A 20,271-nucleotide genomic window follows, 5' to 3' on the forward strand; every position below is an offset into this window, starting at 1 on the left:
TCTAGAACTAAGAAAAAATAGAGACTCAGAGAGTTTTTCTGATGGCAATGAATGTTTGAGAGTTGTTTAGGTGGTGGTGTTTTATCACCGTGAGTTTTAGAGAGAGAGAGAGAGAGAGTTTGTGGTGTTTTGTTTGAAAAGGTGAAAGAGATCAGAAGCAAGAGAGAGGCAGTGAGAGTTTTGGTTGTCTCTTGGGTTTTGCAGATCCACGGTGGACAGTAGTGAGGTTGTGAAGGTTTCACGGTGGTGAGATGAAAAATTGAGAGAGAACCGACATAGCTTTTTGTGTCGATTCCCACAGACGGCGCCAAATGTTGATGCACAAAATCGGATGGGCAAATATGTAATAAGTGAGGAGCCCTTATTTTATAAAAGGACTCCTCACTCTCCTCATTAGGAGAGGGCAAGATTGAGGGCAAGGTTTAGGTCATAGGAAGAGAGAAAATAGGCTAGAGAGCACACTACCTCTAGCCTTCTTGTATACTCACCATTCAGAGTGAAACAATATTAACATCAGTGTGGACGTAGCCCAAACATTGGGGTGAACCACGATACATTTTGTGTTCTTTACTTTCTGCAGATTCATGGTCGGATTTACGTTGTTCCAAGACCCCTTCGGTTTTGTGCATCAACAGTTTTCATTTTCATCTTCATTTGACTGATGACGAATCGTTATTATTCTAATCACTGTGAAGAAGGGCTTTGTCCATTCCTTTTTGCCGCTCTGCTCAGATCTCCAGCTGCCTGCATATTATATATATTTAAACAAATTAATATGGTAAGAGCAGGCCGGGGTTCTCTCTGGCTTTAAATTGGGAGAAACAAACACTTCAAACTCAAGGTGTGGAAATCATTTTTACCCAAAAAGTGATCAGGAAATTTAGGGGTTCCTGAACAAAGTAAAACTGCTGTCTTGGTTGGAGGAGCAATGTCAATGTTGAATTTAACACACTTGATAAAAAATCTTTAACTCCCTATTTAACTAACTTCTTTTTTCTGCTACTTTAGGGCAGATATTCAGATAACTTCTCTGCTCTCTGTGTATGATGAACTCTGAATATAGCTTTCGGTTTACTAACTTAAATTGTTCAACTACAATCTCTATAATTGGTAAAATCCCTACGTAACTGCTACCCCAGAATTCGGTTGATGCCAACAATAAAAAGCATACTAATTTTGAGTATAATATTATGTAGATCTTATCATTATTCTTGTATTGAGGAGACAGGAGCCTTTGATAGCGCACACACATATATTAGGAGCTAGAGAAGGTTTGCTAGGGTTTATGTTTCTGCAAAAACATATGTTTATTTTAAGTATATCAGTTTCAGAGGGTTTAAAACCATATAAGGCTATGTTAAATATTGCTTAAAAATTAGTTCAAATGGAATGATGATCAAATTGTTACTTATTATTATGGAGAAGTAAAATTAATTGTCTTGGCCAGATGTCAGAGTGTCGGTCGGTTTATTTCTTGTCTTGAAATTCTGTAAAAAGTAGGACTTCGGCTTTTGAACTGCAACTAATACAGTACTCGATCTATATTAGCGTACGTTCTCAATTATTTTGCTGAAAGATTCCACTACTTTTCTTGATTATTGAGGTGCCCTCTTATGCACACATTTGTTGAAAGATTCCACTACTTGTCTTGATTATTGAGGAGCCCTTATGCACACATGTATATATGAAGAACTCTCTCTTTCTCTCTCTCTCTCTCTCTCTCTCTATATATATATATATATATCAAACTGCTACTTGAAATAAAGATGCAAAGAGTAAATATATATGTAATTATGTATATATTATTTTTCATTCATGTACATTATATTAGCGAAAACTAGTGCAACTTGGGGTTGTGAAAATCTCATTGCATTCTGTAGATATGTAGTGGTCCAGGTCCCTTCTCTCTCTTTCTCTCTCTCTCTCTCTCTCTCTCTCTCTCTCTCGATGCATTCAGTGGATCGATGCCTTAAAGAACCTGTGCTTTGGTCCCTCCTTTACTCTTCTCTAGAAGGTCTAACCCTTCTATCCTTGCTCTCAAAATTGTACATACATACATGCTGCTATATATATATATATATATATATATATATATCCCAACTGGTATACTGTAAACAGACGATAGCTTGCAGACCACAATTTTAGGAGCCGCATGACTGAAGATTACTGTTATGTACGTGTATAGATATAGCAAACTCTAGTATCTTACTAACTATTCAGACTTACTAATTATAAATATGCATGCCCCTTCTTAATCTCAAATTTTGCTCCACACAAAATGAAGAAGAAACTAAAACTGTTGCTAAATATTAAACTATCAGTACTACAAATATAGTTTTTGGTGAAGCAAATGTTAGCAAGTTAGTAAATTTGGTTTATTATCAGTAATTTTGTTAGGTTATTTTGGTATTTTTATTAGGGTTTCTAGTAGAATAAGTACATTAAGATTGCTTTCTTGCTTTTGCTAGGGTTTAGTTTAGTTTTCTTGTTTGTTTCATGGTTTAAGTTTTTGAAATTCACATCTTGTAATTTTATAAGAATTACGTCTAGTAAAATGTAAACTTTTCGAGTTATGTAGTTACTTTGACAATTTTGTAGTGCTTTTTATTTTTGTTTGTAGAATAAATCAGATCGTTTACAATTCGTTTTTCTCTTTTATCATCCTTTGATTTGTCAAGATTCTTTTTGTAATATTGATATGTTTTATATAACTAAATCACTTATAGTACCATTTAGTTTATATATATATATATATATATGATTTTTATATGAATATTGCACTACAAATTTACATGTAGGGGAAAAAGATCGAAGAAACATTCTCTCCAACATTAATTAGGGTTTATGTATAGATAATTTTTTTCTGCTTTCTTGATTAAACTGGTAGCTAGGCATGCCTTCTTCAATTCATGCTATGTGGAATACACCAATAAAGCTATTTGTAGTTGCTGATAAGTGTGAGATGGTCCCCCTTCAAAATAATCCAAGATCTATACCTAGAGAACCTATTGCATAATATTATACGGTAAACTACGACCAAACTTTTTCATTAATTAAGTAGTGATTGTTCAGTCTGTGGTATGAACAAATTCTTGAAATTTTTATACTGTGGCTTGACAGATGGACGAGAAAGTATAGGTATCGTGAACACAAGTTATGCAATGTATAAATTTATGTGTTATAAAAGAGAGGACAATGGAGTTGATATGTCCTATATTTAGGACATTAGTAAAAACAAATTCACGTGTTATATTATATCATTTGAGTAGAATGATGATAACGCTATATTGTCCTGTTTCAGATACATAAAAGATTGGTCTAAATTAACGTGTTAGCGTATTCAGATGCCACGTGGCCATAAATGTGCCATACCTTTTCCTTTTTCATTCCCATGCAATATGGTGTGGTAAAATCTAGTTAGCATCTTTTCTTTACCAAATGGTGGATTATTATTTTTAGAAGTTTATATTCTCTCTCTCTCTCTCTCTCTCTCTCTCTCTGCAGCTAAGAGCCTCTAAGATGTTGAATTTGACAGGAAAATGAAGTACACAGCTTAGTAAGAAATTCAAGAGAGAGCATCATATATAATTTAGCAAGAGGTTCAAATCCCACTGTTGCATCCTGTTAGTCTGTCCTACTTCTTCTGTTTCTTGTTAATAAGTTTTCGACATCCAAGAACTAAATCTGATCTCAGCTTCTACGACCTCAGTTTTCAGTCTGATGTGAGTACAGTTCATCTTATGATCCTAATTATATCTTTCAAAATAGATTGATAAGAGGTAAAGGTAACTTAGGGTTTCCGGTAGTTTGAATTTGTATGATTTTTGTGAGAGTACATCAAGAAAAAACCTCATTACAAACTCTGATTTTCTACTAGCTTTTGCTCATCCTGTTAACTCTCAATTGTAAACAATTTATAAGTTCTTTAACTTCTTTGAAGATTAAAATGGTTCAACTCATTAATCATATATATATATATGTGTGTGTGTGTGTGTATTTATCTTCTATAGTAGTTTGTGACCATTCTTTTTAATGCAACATCTGCTCAACTTCTCAGCACAATTTTCAGATTTGCATATGGAGGATCTCCTTAATAATTAGGGGAGCATATATATATAGATGCAAATAAATACTAATATTGGAAACTTTGATGAGAAAATGTTTTCTTCCTCATCTATCGATCGGGAACTGAACAGTGATTAATTTAATTAGTTCATGAAGCAATTTTCCATAAGATATAAACTCATATGGATTCCAAAAGAAATTAAGAATAATCATATGAATTCATGTAGTATATAACAGTTTATTATTTTTCCCCTTTAATTTTTATTCTTGTTTTTTTCAGTTGGATCTTTGGAGTTGAGCGATCGGAGAATTTCTTTCCATTTCCGCAAAAAAAGGAGCACTTGAAAGAAGGGCGAGATTACTATAATCAGAAATACTACAATGATAACAAATTCAAGGGACAAGGGTTTCCAGGCAAAGCAAGAGGGCCACAACAACAACAATAACAATGACGGGAGCAACAATAGTAGTTTTCATAAGGCATCATCATCAAGTACTACTACTTCAAGGCAATGGTCTGGATTTAGAAATCCAAGGATCGTACGTGTTTCGCGTACTTTCGGTGGGAAAGATAGGCACAGCAAGGTTTCCACAGTGAGGGGATTGAGGGACAGGAGAATTAGGCTTTCAGTACCAACGGCCATTCAATTATATGATCTTCAAGATAGGCTTGGTCTTAGCCAACCTAGCAAGGTAATAGACTGGCTGCTTGACATTACGGAACAAGATATCGATAAGCTCCCTCCACTTCAAGTTCCTCATGGATTTGGTCATCAATTTCATCAACCAATGCTAAATCCTCATCAAGTTAGTAATTCTCTTGTTGCTCCTTTCTTTGATGTAAATTCTACTTTTATGGAGGCAGACCAAGTTGATCATCAAGAAGTTCGTGATCAAGCAAAAGGCAAGTCGATCAAGACAAACGACGGACAAGATGATCAAAATCGTCATGATCACGAAGGAAATGTTGGACAACTCTTAGCTCAAAAGCTATTTCCCATAGGCTCTTCTTCCATACCTGGCATGCTAAACAATGCAATGGCATACAACTACTATCACAACTATTCAGAGCCTTCAACGCTATCTCTAGCGCAGTTTGGTAGCCATGGATTTCCACAAGTACCACAAATAGATCAGCATCATAGTCACATGATGAGTACTAATGCCTTATCATTTTCAACTCCAATGCCATCTGTTTCTCAATTATTCTTCCGTCCACCTACAGCAACACCGATGCTTTTCGGTTCATATCCTCCATATATTACCAATCCAATAGTGGAGGGTACTAGTACTGCTACCGATCAGCCTCGACAAACCAACCATTTCCAATTTTTGAGCTCACCAAGTAATTCACAAAATTTCCTAGCTAACAATGCTCTCATGCCTCCTCTTCATTCAGTTAGCTCATCCTTGAAATCCTTTCCATCATTGGTTCATCCCAAGCAGCAGCTCCATTTGAATTCACAAAATAACAATGGAAGCCAACCAAATAAAGACGTTCCATAACTTATTAGCCTCATTGCAAGTAAGTTCGTATACCTTAGTTGTTGATCTCGTGATCTTGGAACATCTATCTATTTATATCATGCATCGATTTACACAACAGACGGGAGATGGAAACTGATGAACCGTGACATGCATAGATGTGTTGGCTGGAGGAGCAAAGCAATTGATTATTTCGGAACAAGTTATAGCTAGAAAAAGTCTCTCCTCTGGTTTTATTTCCTGCACTACTTTCCTCCATCTCTCTCTGCGAAGGCGACAAGAATTAATATTGAATAACTTTGTAAGTAGGGCAATGTTATATGTAGACATTTGCTTACTAGTGATTCATTAGAGTGCTTATAATCTGAAATACTATACTCTATCCTATACACATTAATCCATCGATATATATGTGTGAGGTCAGATATCCACAGTATTGCATTCGTGTATATATTGCACGTACACATGTGTGTGTGTGTGTGTGTGAGAGAGAGAGAGAGAGAGAGAGAGAGAGAGAGAGAGAGAGAGATCCAATGAGATTATAATTATAGTCTCAGTGCTGGGGATCATATGCATGAGCAATGATTATTAATTAAGTCATGGTAAGGGGGAAAAAAAAAGAGATATAGAACATGAACATCTCAATTTAATGGGGTATATGTAATGTGTGTGTTGGTACGATTAGGTCTACTATATTCTTAGTTTTCTGTTGATGAAAGACCTGGATTTTATATATTAGATCATCAACAAATAATAACTATAGTAATGTAATTACAGTGGTTGTGGTAAGGTTATATATTGTTGATTTAGAAGGTTTCTCCTTTGCCAGTCTTGGACATGCGTATGTTTGTCCGATAATGACATGAAAGAATAGAAAGAAGTAGTGAACATAAATTAAAAAAAGTTGGCCAAGAGTGGAATGGTGTTTTCTATATATGGGTATGTATATATATACTACTGTGTACTAATACTCATACTACGTACTACATATAATCCACATTTAATATGTAGTTCCTTTCAGAGATATACATTACTAAAGAACTTGATAACTTGGGATGAAAAGTGAGAAAATCCGCCGATTTCACACATAATTTGGTGGATATCTAAGCAACGTATGAGTAAGAATTTAATTATGTATTCTTCATGTGTTCTTTTTAGTATGCAATGCCAAAAGTATCAAATTATTAGTTGATAATCTATGGTTTAGCTACTAGCAAGTAGCTGCGGGATTGATATTAATATAATGTTGCTATTGTCATCCGTGTTAGGATATATATATTAAGTAAGTTATAAAACCGGGAGAGAGAAAACATGTTAAACTTGATCTGCATAAGTAAATCAGTCAAGGTGATGTGTTTTTTAGCTTGATATTGGCTAGGAGTACGAACTATGATATCCACATCTCTTCAAGAACCAATTAATACAAAAGACCATGTTTAATAAGAGCTAAGGTTCTACGTTTATTAGAGAGGTGGTACAATGTGATGATATATAGTAACACGTCTTGAGTTCGATCGGATGATCAATTAGCTTGTGCGTACTCTTTATGCCAATGCCCTACCCCTACGTAATGCATCACATGCTCGTTAAGATCATATACGTGCTTGTGTACAGCAAAGCAGAATCATATTTGTTGGCTGATTTTGGTTAATTATATACAGGAAATCTTGGAGATGTTGGCCATGGCCATATATATGCATATGTATATGTATTATGTATTATGTATATATATGCCGCGCTGACATGCTATGCTGTGATGTTTATATATGTGGGTACAATGTGGAATGATATATAATCAACAGCACGTAGTCCTGGAGCCAAACCTGTGATCACTATTCTTAGGATTTGCTGCTAAAACTATAGCTCAATCCTCATGAATCATGATGACCAACTTACGTCCATTAATATTGAAGGATTCTGATTACTAATTGTGAGTCCTGACATATCTACTTAATTTGTAGGAACATATTATAAACGTATGCAGTGTATTATATATAGCCAGAAACATGTACCACTGTTTGCCTCTTTACGCATGTGGGTGCATGTTTAATTGTATTGCACTCAATAATATATCAAGGATGATGCTAGGGAAACTATATTTGTAGACTAAATAATGTGTCGCCATATAGAATGAGCACGTTTATAACGCTTAAGTAATAATTCAATTATCAACTTTCATGTCATTTAGTTTACAATATTTTGTCTACAAATTTAGTCTCCCTATCATTATCCATATATTAATGCTTCGAAAAATGAAGAAAAAGTAAACTTAGAATGAATGGAAAGTGGCATGCATAATCTAATTGAGGAGAGAAACTTGTTTACAACGAAAATGTCATGTGACGGTATTTAAGTCATATTATGTATTGTTATGTGTTTAAAATTTTTTATATGACATTACGTGATTAATTTCGAGGCATCTTTGTTGCACATGAACGTCGAGCTCTTCTTAAAGATCTCTCTCTCTCTCTCTCTCTCTCTCTCTCTCTCTCTCTCTCTCTCTCTCTCTCTCTCTCTCTCTCTCTCGGGCATTCTGGAATGCATGCCAAACTACTTCTATAGACTTTAACCATATGCATGCATTAACCTTATACATGTCTAAAGCAGAGCTAGCAAACTACATTAGCAACTTAACTGCACGAGTATATATAATCCAATTCCTATAACCTACCAGATTCGTGGTTTTTTTTTTCTTTTCTTCTTTTCAATTTAATTTCATGAATGAATAATCTTAATTTTGGCACACGAGAGCCGAGCTAGAAAGGATAGCCCACAAGTCTAATTGTTTCCCTTCATCTGTGCACCCTCCTTTTGAAGCAATAAAGATTATAATAATAAGCATGGATGACTACGCACAAATGAAAAAGGAAAAACAAGAAAAACACTGGTTAATTATTGTTTAAATTAGTTTCGAAAATAAATCTGCAGTTCTTCAGAGAATGAAAAGGAAAGAACACGAGTCCACAGGCAGAGAGGACTGAATTAGAAGGCAGACTCTGCGTCTCTCAGGCTCAGCGCAGCAGCTGCAGCTAGCCATGTCAGAAGATCCAAGAAGCATTAAATAAGGGCACCCAACCCCAGTTCCCTGCCTTTTATATGGACAAGGATTGTCTGCCCTTCACTTCCGGTGTCCTTTTCGTGCATTCCTGTTTGTGTAGTCACGGTTAAGTCACGTCAACATTTTATATTACTATTCATTTTTGTCTTATTATATCTATAAAAAATATATATATAAAATATTGACGTGGCTTAACCGTGACCACACAAAACAAGAGGGCACGGAAAAGGCACCGGAAGTGAAGAGCAGACAATCCTTGTCCCTTTTATATTATGTAGGTGCCATTATGCAAAAAGGCTCACCCAGTACCAGTTGTGGTCCTCTACCCTCAACAGTGTGGAGCACGGGTAAAAATTCTACTATTCTCCCATGTATGGCATGCACCGGATAAATAGAGTGTTGGATATATAGCTAAAGGTCCAGCAGTCAAGGATTCAACGGATGCTGGTGTATAGGATAGTGTTTAAGGTTTCATTAGCGCATAGGGTTTAGGGTTACGAATACAAAATAAAAAAGAGATAATTAGTAGCGTGGTTAGTCTATTCGACTAAAACAGTTCGTATAATGTACCAAACGAGGAGTACATATATCTAGCATGCATGGACATGAATGCACAAGAAACTTTTCTTCTTTTCTAATTATTATTTTTACTGTTGGAAATACATAAGGATGGAGGCAAATGGAAGGTGTGTACAGGCATGCTGATAGGTACTCCTACTAAGATTTATGAATTTTTTTGTGGTCCTCAACGTTCTACACGCTGCCCTAGGTCAAGGATCATATTTGATCAATGGTCTCTTACTCAAATTCTCAGATTGGTTTTTAACATTCCCTTTTCAATTTGGGTATTATTTGAATGGCTGAGATTCAAAACAAATTAAGCTCCATCCTAGCAAAATATTTGTCAACTTTTCTTTTGTGTAACTAATATTTTTTGGTTACATTTGATAGAACTGAATTCTAAATTTATTGTATTCTTAGCTCATTGCTCTTGTATTCGACAACCGAATTATGTAGGCTGTTCGATTCATTCACAAACAAAATAAATTTTTTATATTTAGGTATCACTTAACCGCATTATACAACCTCTAATACAAAAATCACACTTCTTTGTCAAAAGGTATAACAATCCACCTGGTTCGACTGTCGAAACTCAAGATTTTTCCATTGCTCCACCTCCTCGATCACCATTTTCTTCTTTATATTTGATTGCAAACAGAACCAACAAGGCAACAATTAAAAAAAAAAGGTTATAAAGTTTCACAGTTAGGCCCAACTTATGCACAAGTTTACAGATAAACATTCTGGATTTGGGTCAAATTATGGGAATCCTCAAAAGTCCAGCCCATTTGAAAAAAAAAAATGTAACTGTAAAATAGAAAGCCCCCGGCGAGGATCGAACTCGCGACCTTTCGCTTACGAAGCGAACGCACTACCACTATGCTACGGAGGCTGATTGTTAATCCTCTACTTTATAATTTATTTATACAAATACATAATCATTAATTTGCGAATGACTTTTTTTTTTTACTTCCAGACTACGCAATCATTAGTTGACCATTAGCAAAATTAATTTTCCGGATTTAATCAGTAACCTAATGTGCAAATGGTTGTATTAGAAAAATAAAAATAAAAGCACAAGTGGTTGGAAAATTGTTTATTAGATTGTGCTAGGTTAGATGGAACATGTATGCTATGCAATGTTTTGCTATTAATCCCTTGAATCCAATACCAACGGTTAATAAAACAACGTTCATTTACAAACCTTTCAACCAGTCAATACAACCCCAGGGACCCGTTTTAGTTAAAACTCGAGCAGTTTTTTGAAAACTCGCATTCGGATAAGAAAATATGATATAATCAACCCACACATAGCATGTTTGAAAGGGAAGTGGAAAGTGGAGAGGGAAGAAAAAAGGATCTTATATATTGATTTCAAATACAAGTTTATCTTTTTAAGGACTTTTACAAGTTAACTTCGTTACAAACCCAGCATTAAGAACGGTGGATCTTACACACAATTTATTATGCTGCTTTGCTCACGAGCTAGCTGCTGCCTCACCAATAACGATTTCGTTAACCAGGTCCTTGAAGATCAATCGTTCAACATCTAACACTACTCCGGACGTGTCACCATGGAAAAACTGTCCAGCTTTCTGACCGGTTTGCACCACATCCTCCCACTGTATGTTTTTCAAACCATCATCCTCGTCCTCTAAGCTGCACTCCGGTTTCTTGGCTTGCAATTGTTCTATCTCGCTAGACAGTTCCTTCAGAAGCTTTTGTGCGTTGACGGTCTTCTTTGCGAGCTTGTCAGGCTTCAACCATCGCACGGGAGGGAGTGGCGTAGCCAGGATTTTCAAATAATGGGGTCATATTATCAACCAAAAAGCTTCATTGGGCCATCTCGTCAAGCACCTAGTAGGTACCTGTCAATTCCTGTCAACATATGCTGAAAGTTTATGCCAACATATATCGACAACTATTCTTATTTGTAGAAGCTTGTTAAGGGTAGATGTAGGATATTATGGAGTAATGTTGAAGACTGTCAAGGCTTTTCGACTAAAGTACTTCATGCAAGAAGAGAGAAAAGGAAGACAAATGTGATAGAAGAAAATAGACGTATAGGAAAATAAGGTTGTAATTTAGTTTGTTTTAGCTGTTTATACAGGTCAAATACAATATACAAACAAATATACATGAGATTTTTGAAGTTATTGGAGTCAAGGACAACCAGTGATCCCATGCTGGCTCCGCCGTTGACGGGAGAGATACCAGCTGAATCCAACTTGTGAACAACAATCTCATTGACAGCGTCAAATATGAGTTTTCGATGAGATTTCTCTTTCTCTTGCTTTGCAAGGGTTACCTTATCAGGGATGCATTCTTCTTTTGCAAGCAAACTGCTTGCCTTGGTTTGCTCCAAAACATAGAACAACTCAGGGTTGATGGGATGGCCTGAGGGATGGAGCTGAAATGTTGTCAAGCTGGAGCCGAGGTCTCTGAGTAGGAGGCCTGAAGCTAACAATATCTCAGAAATGTATCTGTGGTCTGGATTTGTGTTCTCACAGAGCGATGCAATGTAGTATGTTCTTGCTTCATCGTGATTATAGTTCAATCGTCTAAGCTTCAGAACTAAGTTTTCAATGTTCTTCAATTTCATACGATTGATTTCCGATGTAACACCAGATTCCATGCTGTCAAGCTTGCCTGCAGGATTCCATTGATCTTCACCTTCGCTGTGGTTGGAATCTTCGGCACCATTGCCTGTATTCCAAAGAAGTATTTAAGTCGGATTTCATGGACAAGAGAAAAAAACTGTTTCTAGATGCAAATACGTTCACCACTTATTCAAATCTATCTAATCTTTCTAGTGAGATTAAGGTTCTACTGTACCTTGAAGGGGCATTCGGCATCTGCTTTACCAGAGTCTTCGACTCTGGTATGTCACATGAAACAATAACCAGATGACTCAATTCTCGATGAGGCTGTGTGTGAGAGATTGGAGCTTTTGCTAGTCCTTCAAGCATCCGACCAGCTCACAGCATATCTTTTTGCAACATGATCTTCATGCCAAAGCACTCTGTGCAGTCCCGCCTATCCCTTGCCCTCTCGGGTGGCGGTTGTGCTACATTTTCTATCTTACTCTCACTGTCCTCTTCATGCAGATTTCTAGCCTGTGGGCGCGATGTGAATCCACCATCAACTTCGAGCCTGCCCCACCGTTACTCGTCTGAGAAGCCTGTAACAACGGTGCATTTTCACGTCTGGCCGGGGCCAAAAGAGGATTGCAGACAAATTGATTCGCAGCATCTTCATACGAGTTCATATCTCGTTCATCCTCACTCGTACTCACTGAACCTCCAAATGAAAAGGGCTTCCCTCAATGAATATAACGGCAACGAGGCACAAACAAGTTCAATGGTTTTTCAGTGAACAATTATTATATCAAAATTTGAAACCATACATACGATACGAACACTTTATGTGAATTTCTGTAACCAATTGCGATCATCTAGGGTTATGGTGACATCTCGTTTGACGACTTTGTGCAGATGGAACAAGAGTTGAACAATACGACGGAAGATTTGTGCGTGAAAAGGTTAGCAAACCGCGATCTAACGACGAGAGTTTGTGATCTTGATGAGACCCAAGGCAGTAAGTCAGGCTACGGATTCTGATACACAAATGAACGTCCTTGGGTCCATGATTGCTCAAGTACAAGAGAACCATATTCCGGGAGGAGGAGATTCAAACTCACCATCCCGGGTGGGAGGTAAATGTTCTGAACCACATGAGTTACATGCGCGGTGATGAAACATCAACACATTAGCACACTATAAACAGGAATCTGCCAAGTCGTATGAAACATATAACCAACTAATCGAACACAATAAGAATATCGCTTGTATATAAAACCTGTATATAACTAGAACGACAAAATTCAGTAGCAAACTCTTTGAAGATAGAAGATATCGTATTTCTTACCTAAGTCGAGTAAAACGCTATATCCTTCTAGCTCTGTATGCTTGGTAAACAAAAACTGAAACAAAACAATGAATCATACTTTTACACGTTAGAACTGCACCGCACCGTTAGGAAGCAAAAAACATCGAAGGATCCAGGGTACAAGAGAGGATTCTCAAGATGGAGCTGCCGAACAATTTTATCTTGGCTGGGAGCAAAGGGTTCCATGTGGGTTGCCAATAAAACTTACACAATTATTCATTGCCATATTTTGGTACAAAAAGAGGTGAATTAGAACTGAAAAATCGACCCACGAACCCGTTTCCTGGGTAACTTTAGCCAACTGCAACTCCGCCTGCCAGTAATGGTATCAATTTTTGGGTGACACTGCTTGATCCTCTATAACTTGACGATAAAATATCCATGAACGACTTTTTGTTGTTATGGGGCGTTGGCCAAATGGATGCTGCTTCACGTATTCTTGAACATTTTGAGCCTCAACTAATCCTTCCAGATAATAACGAATATCGCCTCCTTCCCCTGTGATGACAATGTGCAAAAGACAAGAAACCGTAATAAAACACCTGGACGCTAAAATTTAACACCACTAACATCGTAAATACTTAGAAGTAAAAGCGAGTACTACTTAGAGAAGTGAACAAGAACATCGAGGTTGAGGGTAGATAAACTGAAAATTACAAACTCAAACACAAAGATGTGAAGCCACACAAACGCGCATAATACTTGAAAGACATAATGACAAGAATAGGTCCAAACCTGAATCAAATTATAACCTACGTAATTATTTTAATTGAGATCGACCATGTGTAATGCAAATGTGAGTGAGGCTAGAATGTGTGATATAGGTGCATCCAATGATCTTACATTTCCAATACAACAAAAACTTGAATGGTATCTCACCTAGTGATCTATCTCTTCGATCCTTGAATCGAAAGGGGTAGGGAAATATTGCTGTGTTCTCCTAAGCAATCAGAAACAAAAGTATTAGTTTCAGTTGTAACCATTGTACTAAAACCAGTAATGTCCATGAGTGAAGAAATAAGGAGGAACAAGTTAATCAACTAACTGGATTGCATAAAGCTTTGTATGGTGAATCATCCACTAATAATGTGTTTGTCTCGTTGTACTCTCCCCTCGCCCAAGGAAGATCAGGATCATGCTTCTCCCATAACTTTTTAAGTTCTTTCAAAACAAGGGGTTTTTCCTCGTTGTCAAGAGTATTGAACTTCGTAGTAGTACAGTGGGATTGATTCTGCACACGCCAATCACCGTAAGAATAAAGCAATAGAACTGAAATTCAATGCAATGATGACTTGATTGCATCCTTCTACAAATTGCTAAAGTAACACTGAATTACTTTACTGAATAAGTTAGAATACAGAAGATTATCCTAACTCAACAAACTATACTGAAGAAGTCCTTAAGTGGTTAAGATGGTTTTACCCAGCAAAAAAGCAATTTCTTTCTGGAATCTCCCCAAAGATAATCTACCACCATTTCCACGTTCTTCCTGAAAAGGCAAGTGTAAAAGATCATAACCCAACCAAAAAAAGAAATGAGAGAAGGAACAGGTGTATCAGTCCTAGAATGAAGTTTACTCGGTTCTTGAAGACCAAACACCCACGTTAAAATTGTCAAAGCAGAATTGTAGAAAAGAATCACAACACGGCCTCTTAAAAACTGTGAACAAACAAGTGGGGATTAGATTTCAGTAAGGGTAGAAAAGTATCTCTCCAGATACATTCAAATGTAAATTATCACCTGATTTCCTCGATATTGTTGTGTCTGGTCTATATAATTTATATTGCTCGGAAACCAATTGAACAATATCAGCAAGAAGCCCGTTTACATCAAGAATGAGAAGCTTTTTCTTAGAAACACTAACAAGAGGTCTTTCAACAGCAGAGTTTGATATCTGTGAACGACTGCCCTCCTTCGCGACAACAGCCAAATCAACATCAGCTTTTAAGGACGAAGATGGCAAGGAAGGATCTTCAATTTTGGTTTCCGTGCATTCTGTATCAGTAATATTGTCAGATTCAGGAAAAGCATCTGAACAATATGATATAGTGCCACTAACCTCCATGTTAATTTTATTCCTTGAACCAGCATCTGCACTCTTTTGTAGACCATTTTGTTCCTTGAGGATAGGAGAATATTCTTTTATATCAGTAACATCGTTTACAACTTGGCCAGGAAAGCCAGTGCAAACTTGGTGGTTAGTGTCGTTATTTCCTGAGGCATTACAGCTCTTGTTCTGATCCTTGTCCTCATTTTGCTCCTGTAAGGTCCTTTCCTCCAAAAGTAATTGAGACACATCGAGCTCTGGGTCTGATACTATTGCGAGCGGAGGCTGTAGAGATGGATCTGCTCCTGGAATAATCTTCTCCACTAAAGTACCAACAGAAGGATCACAACTTGTATCATTACTCTCACCCATTTCAAGCCTTTTCTTCAGACACTCTCTCTTTTGTGAGCAACTCAAAACTTCAAAGGGTTTGGTACTCTCAGAATTGGTTCTCTGTCTAATTCCCTCCACAAGTGGTTGTTCCACTTCTAGATCTTGTTCCGAGAACACTGCAACTGGAGGCCGTACAGTCAGGTATACTCCTGGCATAGTATTTCCTCCTAAAGAAGCATCAACAGAAAGATCACATCTTTCACCAATACACTCATTGGTTTTATGCCTTCTCTTTTGATTCTTATTCTTCTGTTCTTGTGAGCAACTCAAGTCCACAGTAGGCGACTTGGGACCTTCTGAGCTTACTGTCGTGCAATTTCCCTCCACAAATGCTTGTGGCAAATCTAGTTTTTCATCTGAGAATTCTGAATCTGGAGGCTGCTGAGAGGGATCTATTCCTGGCATAATACTTTCCACTAAAGAAATACCAATTGAAAGCTCACCACTTTTGTCATTACCACAACTTTCATCATTAGACTTTTTCCACCGAGGCTTTTTCTGCTTTTTGCTTGAGGAACTCAAATCTTCAATAGGTTCAGAACTTTCTGAATTAATTTTCGTAATAATTCCTTCCATAAGTGGTTGCGTCAATTCGAGCTTTTGTTCCAATGATTCTGAGACTGGAGGCTGTTGAGACGGATCTACTCCTGGCATAACACTTTCCACTACAGAAATACCAACAGAAAGCTCACAACTTTTGTCATTACCACAATTTTCATCATTACCCTCACGGGTTTTACTTTTACAACTTTTCTTCTTTTTCATTGAGCAACTCAAATCTTCAATAGGTTCAGCAATTTTTGAGTTGTCATCTGTACTAATTCCCTCCATAGGTGGTTGTGACTTTGCCACCTGTAGCACTTGTTCGGAGAATCCTGCAACAGAAGGTTTTACAGACTGGTCTACTGTTGGAATAATAGTTTCCCCTAAAGAAGTATCAACAGAAATATCGCAACTTTTATCATTATTCTCATGGATTTCATGCCTTTGATTCTGCTTATTTCTCTTCTTTTTTTGTTTGTGAAGCAAATCTTCTTGATGTCCTTCCTTTTCTGAAACTGCCGTGCAAATTTCAACACAAGACTCAGGGCATGAATCTTCAGATTCTGGGGCAACACTTATCATATCCTTCTTTCTCTTCCTATTACTCAAGTCTCCATAAGGCGGTAACTCAGCTGGTACCAAATCTGAAACGATACTCATTGAAGGATCCTCCAACAGTGTATCAGTCCCAAGTGAAGAATCCTGATGTGCATCCCTACCCAACGACTGCACACAAGAATTTTTTTCAGGAGTAATACTCTCAACTGAAAGTGTCCCCTTCAAACAACATAGATCTGAATCATCAGGACTTGGGGAATGGCTCCTCTGCACATTATGCTGGGATTCCACCGGATTTACCAGAATTTCCAAGGCTTGCACTGGAACTGAATCTGTATCATCACTTAAATCAAGATCTAAATTATTAATAACTTTAGCACTACTACTCCTAGCTCTATTCCGCTGTCTCTTTGGCAGTACAGAAGGCAGGGCTTCAGCTAGAGGCAAATCTGCACTAAGATTTACTGAAGGCTCCTCCAACAGAGCATCGTTCCTGGACTCGCTGAGCTTCTCTGAGTCCTCCCTTCCTGACTGTGAATTTGGTTTTTCACTACACTCTGCAGTTTCCATATTGATCAGTAGCTAATGACTGGGGAAATCTTCTCCTTGAATCCAAGCATTGTCAACTAAAATGGTCTTCACAATAATTTTTCTAACACCTGAAAGAATGGTCAACATAAACAAAAAATCAGATTTGTAAGACATTTATGCATTTTCCACAAGTAATAAAGAAAAATAAGCTAATTCATTAAAATAGAGATATAACATCCGGAAACCAATATCATTAAACGCATGCTTGGATTTCAAATTTACAAATTTCATATCGAATTGAATGCAATTAAAAAATCATAATAAAGTAGTAAATGAATCAGTCCAGGGTGCATATTCACATATGCATAAAACCCGGAACTGTAGGTTGTTATATGCATATTCAGTTAAAATCACTATCGTCATATAAATTAAACAACATAGCAAATGATAAAAGGAATAAACTGAACTAAAGAATCCATGGAGCTGATTGGGAAACTTCTACCTGACGACCAACCTCCGCTACTACTAAGAGACTTAATTCTTCAGCAGTCATATAACAATGGGATTAGGTAATTTGCTTCATATAAAATGGAATTAAGTAGTTTGCTTTGCATTAACAAAGGGATGAAGTAATTTACTTATTCTAATAAAGAAATTGAAACTTTCTAACATCGAAAGTCCGAAAATTGCACTCAATCAGCTGATACACACAGAAGTGAGATGGGATTAAGTAATTTTCTTCATATAGCAATGGGATTAAGTAATTTTCTTCATGTTAACATTGGGATTAAGTAGTTTTCTTATCCTAATGAAGAATTTAATCCAGATTGAAAACCCGAAAATCGCATTCAGTCAGCTGATATGCCCAGAATTGAGCACCCAAGAAAATGCATTCACAAACAATAAATCAATCAAATCAACAGTTCAAAATTCATTTCAAAGCAATAACAGAATCACCATTCGGAAGCTAATCAACAACAGATAGAAATAAAAACAAGATAATCTGACCCGAAGAAAACAGGATTGGGATTAGTAACCCAAAAACGCAATTAATTCGATAATTAATCAAATATTTATCAGACGTTTCAAGATATGAAGAAAATAGTAGTCAACGGAGCACCGACCTCTGTTCAATCGGCAGTATCAGTGCGAAGCAGATCTCTGACGGCGGAATTAAGGGAAGCCGCGGAGGAGCAACCGAATCGGCGGCGGAGAGAAGAAGCAGAAGAAGAGAGGAAAATTAATGAGGTGGCGGAGGGAGTTGAAGCGGCGGCGAGTGGGGTGCTGAGGTGCTGGTACAATTGGCAATTGGACTTTCTAACTGCTTTTCGCTTCGTTCGACGCGCGGCTACCTATTATCCTGTTCCCATGGGTGGGTAATTTCGTCATTTTACTCAAAATTAATTTTTGTTTTTATGGGGCCTAATTAATTTCTGCACTGGCCATATTTATTGTTGTTTTCAGCTAATGGGCTGCTGATAAGGTCTCATTTGGCCCAAATTGTTATTTTTAGGGCAATGGCCCAAATGTTGATACATCCCCACGAGTTTCTTCTCACCTCCATATTTTTACTTTACGTGTGAACGGTTGAGATTTAACTAATTAAGTGAAGAATAATGTGCGTGGAAGAATTTCCATATTCCCGACATACAACCCGAAACTAACGGGAAGAGATCCCCTCTGAATCTCTGCCACCAAAACCACACAATCAACTAATTCGGGCCCTTGAAATTTGATCAAACGACTACAAACATGGGGCCCGTTAAAAGTTATAATAATTTTAGTCGTTTAAACAAATTTCAAGGGTCTGGATTAATTGATTATGTGGTTTTCGTGGGAGAGATCCGAAGGGGATCTCTTCCCGAAACTAACCATGGAGGGTAATACATGTGGTGTTGAGAGTCTAATTGAAAGTAATACATGTGGCAGATTATTATTGGCAAGACTTGAGAATTCCCCAACAAATGGCTCGAGGTCCAATACGGATTCTGTGTTCTTATTAACTTATCACACTAACTCACTTTATATAAACTCAAAAACTTAAATTGTCTGGATATCTTTTTTTCTCTTGAACGAGCTTGATCTCTCGGTCTATGAACTCCATACACAGAGATCTAGATTGGAACTCATTCCCAACAAATGGGTTCTTATTGCCAACAAGGAAGAAATCGTTATATTACTCTGCCACGTAAGCATGGTTGCCATCTTTTTAACACAATTCAGACAATGTGAGACACTAATTGTGAGAAACTTTTCAGTATGCTAAGAATACGGTTTGGAACACAGAATGTCATAATACAACTTGTCAAAATTTATTTTTCTTAAATTTTCAAGCTATTATATTATTATACTTGCACCAAGCTATATTCACGGCACCCTAAAAATGTTATCAATAACTTCACCTTTTAAGTAATTTGAATTAAAGTAAAATATATAACTTAACTAAGAAAAACGGTCGGATCCTTTTCTTGGGGATCCAATGATTATGTTCATTCATCATACATCGTGCAGTTAGAAATCATTTAAAAGTTAAAGTTTAATATTAAATATAAATAGTAACTAACGAAAACTGATCGCATAATGTACAAACGACCATGATCATCCTCCAAATTTAGAGGAAAATCCTTTTCCTAGAAAAACGAATCCATTCCAAAAATATCTTCTCGTTGTGGGCCCCAGCGCATGCGATTTGAATTTCAGTATAAATATAGAAAGTTGCCGCTTGCTTTACTACTCAGTGCTCTTGCGACTCAGATCTGAAGTCCAAACAACGCAACGCACCCACAGGTAACACTCTCTCTCTCCCTCTCGCTCGCTACCTACTGTTTGTTTCCCGAGAAAATGCAGGAAAATGTGCTATGAAACCTCTGAAATTAGCTAATTGGAATAATTTACTCTTGATTTGGTGAATCTGTATCGGAATTTTACATTGTGCATTTTCTTTGCTTAATTTTGATTCTTATTGATTTGGCTACAACTTTTCAGATTGCAGATGCGTGAGTTTGTTTAATTAAGCTGATTAATTGCAAATTTTCAATAGCTTGAATCGATCTTTCATTACTGTTTTCGGGTCAGATTTCGC

At 37.0% G+C, this 20,271-nt stretch overlaps 3 protein-coding genes and 1 non-coding gene across 8 annotated transcripts; 1 reads left to right on the forward strand and 3 right to left on the reverse strand.

The window, feature by feature from the left end:
• Positions 1-3,475: 3,475 nt before the first annotated feature.
• On the forward strand, positions 3,476-5,920 carry LOC126625373 (transcription factor TCP5-like). Of its 4 annotated transcripts, none has more exons than XM_050294475.1 (3): positions 3,476-3,722; positions 4,346-5,590; positions 5,672-5,920. In XM_050294475.1, the coding sequence occupies exon 2, from the start codon at positions 4,447-4,449 to the stop codon at positions 5,569-5,571; it is 1,125 nt and encodes a 374-aa protein (XP_050150432.1). In that variant the 5' UTR covers positions 3,476-3,722; positions 4,346-4,446; the 3' UTR covers positions 5,572-5,590; positions 5,672-5,920. The 4 variants fall into 4 exon arrangements, with proteins under 4 accessions (XP_050150432.1, XP_050150433.1, XP_050150430.1 ...); XM_050294476.1 differs by having other exon boundaries at positions 5,709-5,920; XM_050294473.1 differs by having other exon boundaries at positions 4,346-5,920.
• A 4,069-nt stretch (positions 5,921-9,989) lies between these two features.
• TRNAT-CGU (transfer RNA threonine (anticodon CGU)) lies at positions 9,990-10,061 on the reverse strand. The gene has a single exon. It is a non-coding gene; the product is annotated as a tRNA-Thr (tRNA).
• A 1,104-nt stretch (positions 10,062-11,165) lies between these two features.
• LOC126626347 (uncharacterized) lies at positions 11,166-12,766 on the reverse strand. Its single transcript, XM_050295653.1, has 2 exons — positions 12,000-12,766; positions 11,166-11,875 (listed from the first exon to the last, which is right to left on the reverse strand). The coding sequence occupies exons 1-2, from the start codon at positions 12,136-12,138 to the stop codon at positions 11,181-11,183; spliced, it is 834 nt and encodes a 277-aa protein (XP_050151610.1). The 5' UTR covers positions 12,139-12,766; the 3' UTR covers positions 11,166-11,180.
• A 223-nt stretch (positions 12,767-12,989) lies between these two features.
• Positions 12,990-18,505, reverse strand: LOC126626346 (uncharacterized). Of its 2 annotated transcripts, XM_050295651.1 has the most exons (7): positions 18,314-18,505; positions 14,858-17,317; positions 14,695-14,776; positions 14,540-14,606; positions 14,163-14,348; positions 13,997-14,057; positions 12,990-13,615 (listed from the first exon to the last, which is right to left on the reverse strand). In XM_050295651.1, the coding sequence occupies exons 2-7, from the start codon at positions 17,226-17,228 to the stop codon at positions 13,446-13,448; spliced, it is 2,937 nt and encodes a 978-aa protein (XP_050151608.1). In that variant the 5' UTR covers positions 17,229-17,317; positions 18,314-18,505; the 3' UTR covers positions 12,990-13,445. The 2 variants fall into 2 exon arrangements, with proteins under 2 accessions (XP_050151608.1, XP_050151609.1); XM_050295652.1 differs by lacking the exons at positions 12,990-13,615; positions 13,997-14,057; positions 14,695-14,776 and having other exon boundaries at positions 14,162-14,348.
• Positions 18,506-20,271: the final 1,766 nt, after the last annotated feature.

Source organism: Malus sylvestris, chromosome 6 (genome assembly GCF_916048215.2).
Source record: "Malus sylvestris chromosome 6, drMalSylv7.2, whole genome shotgun sequence".
NCBI classification, from domain to species: Eukaryota; Viridiplantae; Streptophyta; class Magnoliopsida; order Rosales; family Rosaceae; genus Malus; species Malus sylvestris.

What these genes read in the sequence shown, in the direction of transcription:
- LOC126625373 (XM_050294473.1), top strand. Translation starts at nt 4,447, where the DNA reads ATGATAACAAATTCAAGGGACAAGGGTTTCCAGGCAAAGCAAGAGGGC.
- LOC126626347 (XM_050295653.1), bottom strand. Translation starts at nt 12,138, where the DNA reads ATGCTTGAAGGACTAGCAAAAGCTCCAATCTCTCACACACAGCCTCAT. An exon ending in GAATGCCCCTTCAAGGTACA is followed by an intron (nt 11,876 to 11,999) that starts GTAGAACCTTAA and finishes TTTGGAATACAG; the next exon opens with GCAATGGTGCCGAAGATTCC.
- LOC126626346 (XM_050295651.1), bottom strand. Translation starts at nt 17,228, where the DNA reads ATGGAAACTGCAGAGTGTAGTGAAAAACCAAATTCACAGTCAGGAAGG. An exon ending in GTTTGGTCTTCAAGAACCGA is followed by an intron (nt 14,607 to 14,694) that starts GTAAACTTCATT and finishes TTGCCTTTTCAG; the next exon opens with GAAGAACGTGGAAATGGTGG. An exon ending in AGAAATTGCTTTTTTGCTGG is followed by an intron (nt 14,349 to 14,539) that starts GTAAAACCATCT and finishes TGGCGTGTGCAG; the next exon opens with AATCAATCCCACTGTACTAC.